Source organism: Neopsephotus bourkii, unplaced genomic scaffold (assembly GCF_033783945.1).
Source record: "Neopsephotus bourkii isolate Nb327-2 ecotype Australia unplaced genomic scaffold, CSIRO-AGI_Nbou_v1 NB_663, whole genome shotgun sequence".
NCBI lineage: Eukaryota > Metazoa > Chordata > Aves > Psittaciformes > Psittacidae > Neopsephotus > Neopsephotus bourkii.
This window is the reverse complement of record NW_026901162.1, coordinates 2,155,601-2,164,395: the sequence shown is the minus strand read 5'-3', so window position 1 is coordinate 2,164,395 and position 8,795 is coordinate 2,155,601. Positions and strand designations below refer to the sequence as shown.

Sequence of the window (8,795 nt, the reverse complement as noted above, 5' to 3'; positions counted from 1 at the left end):
CTGAGGGAGCTGGCGAATGAAGTTGCTAAGCCGCTGGCCATTATATTTGAAAAATCATGCCAGTCAGGTGAAGTTCCCGATGACTGGAAAAAGGGAAATATAACCCCCATTTTCAAGAAGGGGAAAATGGATGACCCAGGGGATTACAGACCAGTCAGTCTCACCTCTGTGCCTGGCAAAATCTTGGAGCAGGTTCTCCTGGAAGGCATGCTAAGGCACATGAAAAACAACAAGGTGCTTGGTGACAGCCAGCATGGCTTCACTAAGGGGAAATCCTGCCTGACCAATTTGGTGTCCTTCTACGATGGGGCTACAGAACTGATGGACAAATTTGAGCAGAATGGAGTTGCTTGAATAGCTCAATGTCCGGCTGGAGACCAGTAACGAGTGGTGTCCCTCAGGGACCTGTGTTGGGATCAGTCTTGTTCAACATCTTTGTAGCTGACATGGACAGTGGGATTGAGTGCACCCTCAGCAAGTTTGCCGATGACACCAAACTGTGTGGTTCGGTTGATATGCTGGAGGGAAGGAATGCCATCCAGAGGGACCTTGACACACTTGTGAGGTGGGCTGATGCCAACCTCATGAAGTTTAACCATGCCAACTGCAAGGTCCTACACCTGGGTTGGAGCAATCCCAGACACAGCTACAGGCTGGGCAGAGAAGAGATTCGGAGCAGCCCTGTGGAGAAGCACTTGGGGGTGTTGGTCGATGAGAAAATGAACATGAGCCGGCTTCAGTGTGCTCTCGCAGCCCAGAAAGCCAACCGTATCCTGGACTGCATCAAAAGAAGTGTGACCAGCAGGTCGAAGGAGGTGATCCTGCCCCTCTGCTCTCATGAGACCTCACTTGGAGTATTGTGTGCAGTTCTGGTGTCCTCAATATAAAAAGGACATGGAACTGTTGGAACAAGTCCAGAGGAGGATCACGACGATGATCAGGGGGCTGGAGCACCTCCTGTATGAAGATAGGCTGAGAAAGTTGGGGCTGTTCAGCCTGGAGAAGAGAAGGCTGCGTGGAGACCTCATAGCAGCCTTCCGGTATCTGAAGGGGGCCTATAGGGATGCTGGGGATGGACTCTTCATTAGGGACTGTAGTGACAGAACAAGGGGTAATGGGTTCAAACTTAAACAGGGGAAGTTTAGATTGGATATAAGGAAGAAGTTCTTTACTGTAAGGGTGGTGAGGCACTGGAATGGGTTGCCCAGGGAAGTTGTGAATGCTCCATCCCTGGCAGTGTTCAAGGCCAGTCTGGACAGAGCCTTGGGTGACATGATTTAGTGTGAGGTGTCCCTGCCCATGGCAGGGGGGTTGGAACTTGATGATCTTAGGGTGCTTTCCAACCCTAACTATTCTATGATTCTACTTAGGCCAACAATTGTATGTGCACATAAATAAGTTGTCACTACAACATCTGTATATTAAGGTCCTCAAGGATTAGCCTAATTGCTTCATTGAATCTGTCTTAATGAACTTTCACATTTATAGCTAGCTCAGGATTCATTATTTCCTTCAATTCAGTCTATGAATAACTGACCACCTTGTGGAGGCTAACAGCATTAGTAAACTGATTGCACTACATTTTGATTTGTATTTGTCTGAGAAATTAACAAAGTAAAATCAACAGATTATTCCAAAGGTATTTATTTCTTTCTTGTACACGAATTAAAGATCTTACAAAAAATAGAACCACGCTTTACTCAAATATATTACCTTATACATCAAGGATTTTTTAAAATGCAAGCTAGAAAAATAGAAATTTCATCTTGGACCCATATAATATTCTTGCAGTATTGCCTAGAAAACTGTCACATATTTTTTCCTTGAAAAGCAATAGCGCACATCGCTTAACCAGACAAGCATAAAATTAGCAAAAAGAATTCGGTGCAAATGTTTAAAATAAGCATTCAGATTATATTTCCCTTTATACATGATTTCTGAAGGGTTAACAGTTCAGTTTTTTCCTATTCTGAAACCAAGTTGATCAGAATCAGTTGAAAAGAAAGTTGAATAAGCTATTGCCTCTTTGTCCTGGAATTTAGCTTTCAGCAATGCTCTTCTTGGAGCTCTTGTTTGACTTGAAGTTAGGCAGAATTTGCCAGAGTGGAAGCAAAGTTGTTTTTTTTTTCCATTGTCTAGAATGCTTCAAATATATTCAAGCTCTACAGAACATTCTGGCCATCTGCTGTAGGTGTCTGCAAACTGGGGTCATAGTTAATACTTACAGAAGTAAACACTCACGATGTTAAAAATCCTGCCAATTATTACTTTTTACAAGTATTGCAGCAAAGAGGTAATATTAATGGTAGTTTGATAAACAGGTATCTAACTTAAAAACATCAGACTGCATCTGATACAGATCACATGAGGGCTCATTAGCATCACTTTCTGTATGTCAGCTCAGGTTGACAAGTTGAAATCGCTCCACAGGAAGTGTCTCTTACATGAATAGAGAAAATAATAATTAGGTCTATTTTTGTTTTTTACCTAGAGAATTACCCAGGTTTTGGTTTAGTTCTTAATACAAGACATAGATGCCATTTTATACATGGTTTTAAGGTTTCCAATCTCTTAGAACAAAAGAAGTAAAATAATGCAGCTTCCCCACCTGTACTTCTGAACACACATGCTGCCTCAAGCTTTGTAAGAGTCACACTGTTCACTCAACCAGAGCTAGGTAGCATCTTTTGGACAGTAAGTCAGACTTGACCTACTGTTTGGACAAAACCATGTAAATCAAGCTCAATGAAATTACTTCAAAAAATTAAATGTCCTAAAATTAATGTTTTTAATTTTGAATGATTCTATGTTTGAACATTGGACTTCTGAATTTACTAGATTTTGGGAAAGAAAGGAAAAAATTGCATACAATTGCATATTTTGCTATGCAGCTTCTAAAGCTTATGGACACTAAAATCACATACTCTGACAAAAAAAAAAAGAGTACAAAAAAAACCCCAAACAATTCATACAAAATCAAGTAAATATTTAAGATTTGCTCAAGGATGCTGTTGTCTGACCTTGTGAAATACTTAGGCAGGTGCTTAATTTTAAGCATGTGAGTCATTGTGCCAAGAGAGGTTTTATGGTGAACACTAATGCACAAATATTAGACTGGCTCTTCCACTTCAAGATAAGCATGGACGTAAGTGCTTTGCTGGATATGGATCAGGATGCTCAGCACCTAACAGGACTTTAGGCACTGATCCAGCAAAGCACTTATCCACACGAACAACACTGCGGACTTTAACATCACTGCTCATGTGCTTAACATTAGGCATGCTCGTAAGTGCTTTCCTGGAAGGGCCCAACAGACCAATAGTGTATAAGCTATAAAATTTGAAGCAGTGTATGTTTAACACGCCGCATATTTAACAATGTTAATCTGCTGAGATTTGCTTTTTCTTGGAACAGGGCTTGTCTAACTTCAAGCATTTATTTTCAGAAAGTGTGTAAAAAATGCCTTTAAAAGCTGCTCTGAGATTATGGCAAGTTAAAATAATATTAGAGAGTCTCCTTATGCTCCTTTCATTTCTTCTTTGCATGTCTTTGCCCAGGCATCTAAAAAGGGAAGAGAAAACCCTAGTCATAAACATTAATCTATTCAAATGAACATCCACGCGTTTAATTTCCCTGTAAAAAACAGGTCAGACACAACTGAACACCTGAAAACAAGCAGTTCTTCCAGGTTTCAGATCTGAATGCAAATTCTGCCAAGTGTGTTGCCTTTTACACTGAAAATATTAAAATCACCAATTGTCACTTCTACAAATAGAACTAAGTTTATTACTTAAGACTGAAAATGATGTGCAAGTTCAACCCTTAACGTATCCCTAAGTCAGTGCTGGTATTTCCATATGAAATTTTCCATGCCCACTGGTGTCAATCCATTTGCAGTGTGAAGTCTAAAAAGTGGAAATTAAGAGTTGCTTAATCCCAAACCAACAATCATAAAAGCATCACAACTCATCAGATACTTACATGAACATGGAGAGATATCATATTAATCCAGAAAAAGAAATAAAGACCACATTTCTGTAATGGTGCTGGCACATTGTTTTATATGAAGCTAACCAAGGAAGAAATAGCAAAGCAGCACTTCTTAATGACCTACTGCTACTGCTGGCCAGGCACAATAACTGTATTTAAATCCTCATGGTAGGAAATATTGTTTTATGTATTTGGCACCATATGCTCTTCATAACTTCTTACTGCTACATGTTGAGGAAGTTTCGAAGTTACTAAATGTATTTCATTCTTTCCTAAAGGGAAAAGAGTTTTTGTTTTCATCTGAAAGCTCTAATGGCTTTTGGAAATGGCTTATTTTTTTTGTCATGCACAAATTCCCACTCAACCAAAAGCACAGTCACTAATAAAATTACAGTTGTTGTAAGTTACAGCATAGCTGACAGCTGAAGTCGAGATGTGACACACTAAAGCATAACACACCTATGCACAGAGGAAGAGCTCTAGACTTAGTCCCTGAGTGCAGCGGCAGATGTGAAAGTCATGTACAGAGAAAGCAAAAAAAGAATCGGTACCCCAGACAGAAGTCAGCACAAACCCCTCCCATCCCTATCAGAACTGTCTTCCTGTCCTACATTCTGACCAGACAAATGGGGACTGTTTCTTAGAAGAAAGGGTCTCAAACTGTTCAGTCAATGAAAACATGCATTTCCAAAGTATGTTTCACGAAACTTTTCAACTATTAAAACCCAAACCCCTAAAATCAGCAGATTTAAACATCCAGAAGATACTCTATCATATATCCATCCTACTCACAGTTCCTGTTTCTAGTGCAATTCTCTCCCACTCTTGGTATTCCACTCAAACATCCATCCCATGCTTGTCTGCTTTCTCAACATTTTCTAGTGCCCAGAATTGGCCTGCCATTAATAGATACGTAATTCCTTTCCTCTCATTTATCAAAACACTCCTAGGATGCTGCTTACTACAAAAACCTTCACACAGTATGTGCCTGGTTGCCTTCTTTTTCCCCTCCATAACATTATCCTGCACTTTTGACTGGTGGTTTTCAAAAGTTGTCATCATTGGCGCATCACTTCTTCTACTGATATGAAGTTGGACAGTTTCTTTGACTGTTGAACAAATTGCTGGGTTAAGCTGAATGTTTTTCAAAATCTAACCCTTTCAGTTCATGACTGCAATTGCTCATTCTGGGCTCACCAAATGCTAGTTCTTTTCAATCATAGCAAAGACCCATCAGATAAACCAATATATGCTGCTACAGGGCGGGTCTTCTCTTACAGCCTAGACCAATTCCAAAGGTGGTGCACATAGAAACTGTCGAATGCAGTGACACCTACTATTAACTTTTAAAATTGCCTGACAGTTAAAGGAGATGAAAAAAGGGGGAAACTTTCCCGACAGGGCTGGTGAAATTCTGCTGAAGACAGCTGAACAAGGCAGCATGGGGTAGCAGGAATTTCTCTATGGCTCCACATATCAATTCCTGGGGGTTTTGTGTTCCCTATCTCTTCCGACACCCTAATATTGTGTCAGAAAGTTGACATTTGTGACTTTTATTTTATTAAATAAATTTTATTAAAGCGCCAAATGATTTGGGAGAATGATTCTAATCGAAAAATTGAGTCTCTACATCTGAGTCATCCATTTCTCAACTTACATTCAAACACTAATACTACAGGCTGATTTTCAGAGGTAATCAGATACTTCAGAGGTAATACTGATACTTCAAAATGCCTGAAAAGCTTTTTATTTTTCCCTAAATAACTTCATTTTGGGTCTAGATAACCCACTTCAAACACTTTTAAAACTAGGAACATTAACAGTACGCTTTCGGGAAGCTATCCACATTGGTTAGATAAACCTCTGTGATCTGAGATAGTAATTCCATAGACTTACAAATATTTTATTTTATCTGGAATTCCAACCGTACTGACTTCTTCGTCTACAAGCTATGTCCAAAACTGAAACAGCCACTGGTCAGAAAAGCACACAAACTCCAACAATGGCAAAACTGCACAGAACATCCAGCAAGGCTTCTCATTCTTTTCTGGTTGAGAGAAAATGACATAGTGCTCTTTAACCTAACAGACAACACTGTAAACCAATAGTTGTGAATGCAGCAAGTAATCTGAAGTGGAAAAACAGTGCAGCTACTAAAGAACTAAATAAACTATTAGCTTCTCTGAAACTTCGTATTATCATGGGAAACAGGCAGATTCTCTACTGAGCTGATGTAGCAAAGAATGAAATAGTCTGAGTGTCTTTTTAAAACACACGCTGTAGTTGACCCACAGTAATGACTCAGTGCAACAACCGGTGGATGAAATGCTGAGTTTTCTGTAGAACTGGCTAGACCTATACTAACAATCCCGGTGATTCCACACTCTTCGATTCTGTGAATCAGAGAACTTGCAACTTCTATCCTTCTGAATATATAAGAATATTCTGCGATACGGAAAGAATACAACCAAAAGTGAGTAGTGTGTTTTAAGTAACAGTCCTACCTTGTGCAAAACTTCATAGAACTAAACCTTATCTAAGGCACTCAAGCTTTAGAATCCAGGTCCAAATAAGCTTGTTTAAGAAAACAAGTTTTGCCTATAAATAAATCTTTTCTTAATTATTTTTGTAAGAACCTACTGACCTTGGAACTGAACATAAAAATACCCCTGTATTGCTATGTGTTAAAGAGATTTATCATGTAAGCCCAAAGTGATTCTGTTAATTCTTTAAGGATTAAAATTTATACACAGGAAAATACCAAAACTCCTTAATAAATGTCCTGAAGCCCAATCTAAATCTTAAAATGTACAACAAATACAAGAAGCACAGATTTGTTACACAAAGCACTTTATTGCATTATATGTCGATTGACATTTATTGCAATTTGGTTTTAGCATATTCAAGCCAACTGGAATCCCAATACAGACACTGTTTTTGCCTCCATAAACTGCCACCAATGACAACGCTTACATCAGCACTTAGATTTGGGTCAACATAAAAACCTAATGATAAAATCCTACTCTGGTGTTATACTAGGTAAAAATCTCCATAAAACCCCCCAAAATAATGTTCCTTATGAATGAAAAAAAAATCCTTAAAAACTCAAAGAAGGGCATATTTCCAGCCTGGAATGGAGTGCAATGGAGAAAACTGTGGTAGCCTTGACTGAGCTTGCTCTAGAACAAGCTGCAGTAAAGTATGCTTAAACCTTGTTTCATGGTTCACAGGACCATGCTGCTAATGAAGCAAGTCTATATTCCTGACCCAAGTTGGAATATCTGCATGGCACTGCTTTGCACAGCTGAGGCATAACAGCTCTGTCCCGCGCTCTCTCACAAACTCCACCATGTACACAGACATGCCCTGCGCATACTATACTAACAAAAACCCCAAGGAGACGTCTTTAGCTTAACATAAAAATAACCACTGTAAAAAACTCTTTCAAGAACAAGCCGTTATTTTGATGCTTTAGGTTTGGAGCTGAAGAAAGCAGAAATTGATTTCATTCCAGTCTTATCAACTTTGGCCAAAGCCTTCTGTGCTGCAGACATCTTGCTGTTTGCCTGTTAGTGAAATGATAAACAGAAAAAGTTAAGCAGCATCTCCATAGGAGAGCTATAAACTCCTAAATACAGAAGTCACCCAAGAAGTTGAACTGCTTTTTCAGTATACAGCAGTAAATATAATGTTGTGCAGGCTTTAAATTGTAAGAAAAAAAACCCTTACAAAACAAATTTGAGATTATTCAAACAGAAAAATACTTGTCACAAATTACTTAACCTCAGACAAACACAGAGAATCAACTACAAGGACAAGGAGGTGAAACATATTTTCTTTCTGCAGAATGAGGTATCCCAACTCAGACATTTACTTTGCGATAATCCCTGAGTGTACATTAAGAGGAATAATGCATGCAATATAACAGATGCATACTGTACCCTCCGACTCAATCTCATGATTATGCTGTCAGCAGGCTGAATTACAGCCTTGCATTACAGATGATGAATAATTCACACTGATTTATTATCAAAGACTCTAAGCACAGTGAAATAAAGGGAAAAGAGATGGAATAAAAGAATGAAGAAGGTAACTAACATTTGCAAAGCACTTTGAGGCCACTGGGACAACTTCCCAGACTTTTACACCTAAAACACATTTTATGAGCACATTTTACAGAGCTGACCTCTTTTCTTTCTTGCGTTTTAAAACGTTATGGTTTAAATCTCTAGCTGTTTTCGCTATTAAGAAAACTTTGCATTGACCTTTCTTTATAATACTCCTCAGTCTGCAGGACTTCACAATTACAATACTTGGGATCAGCTAGAAGATTATGGATAGGATGGAGATATGCAACAGTATGATCGTCTGTGTTACTATACAAACAAAACCACTGCCAAAGTATTTTTAAAAAAGTAGTAAGATGTACAGAGTCCAAGAGCTATCTTTTCTTTCCCAGATTCTCTCATCAATGTGCTTCATTATTTCAGAAGTAAATTATATTTAATGTTACAATGCATTATCTCTCCTCAGCTTATTTCTGTCTTTACGCTCAGTTCAACAGCGATAGGTGCATAATGGGGGAAGAGGGGAAACATGCATATTTTAGACTATTTACCACCTTCACTTAGAGGGCACTCCTCCTCTTACTTCAAAACTAGCATGTGCCCTGAGTACAAAAAATTCGGGGTTGTTGTGGGGGAAGGAAGAAATGTATCTGTCACCAGCTGCTTCTCTTTGCAGAGGGATAAAGAGTAGTCAGCATTAGTCTGAAGGTCACAAGACGAGCACAGAGGGCCTTTTTG

At 38.9% G+C, this 8,795-nt stretch overlaps 1 protein-coding gene across 2 annotated transcripts in view; it reads right to left on the bottom strand.

Moving 5' to 3' along the window:
- Positions 1-2,784: 2,784 nt before the first annotated feature.
- The window catches only part of RNASEH2B (ribonuclease H2 subunit B), a 44,923-nt gene continuing 38,912 nt past the window's right edge, over positions 2,785-8,795 (bottom strand). Inside the window, exon 10 of one of the 2 annotated variants that reach the window (XM_061353143.1) lies at positions 2,785-3,561. In XM_061353143.1, the coding sequence (XP_061209127.1) occupies positions 3,529-3,561 (33 nt within the window). In that variant the 3' untranslated portion in view covers positions 2,785-3,528. Of the gene's footprint in view, positions 3,562-6,823; positions 7,557-8,795 lie in introns of those variants that run through there. The other variant, XM_061353140.1, reaches the window with a different exon arrangement.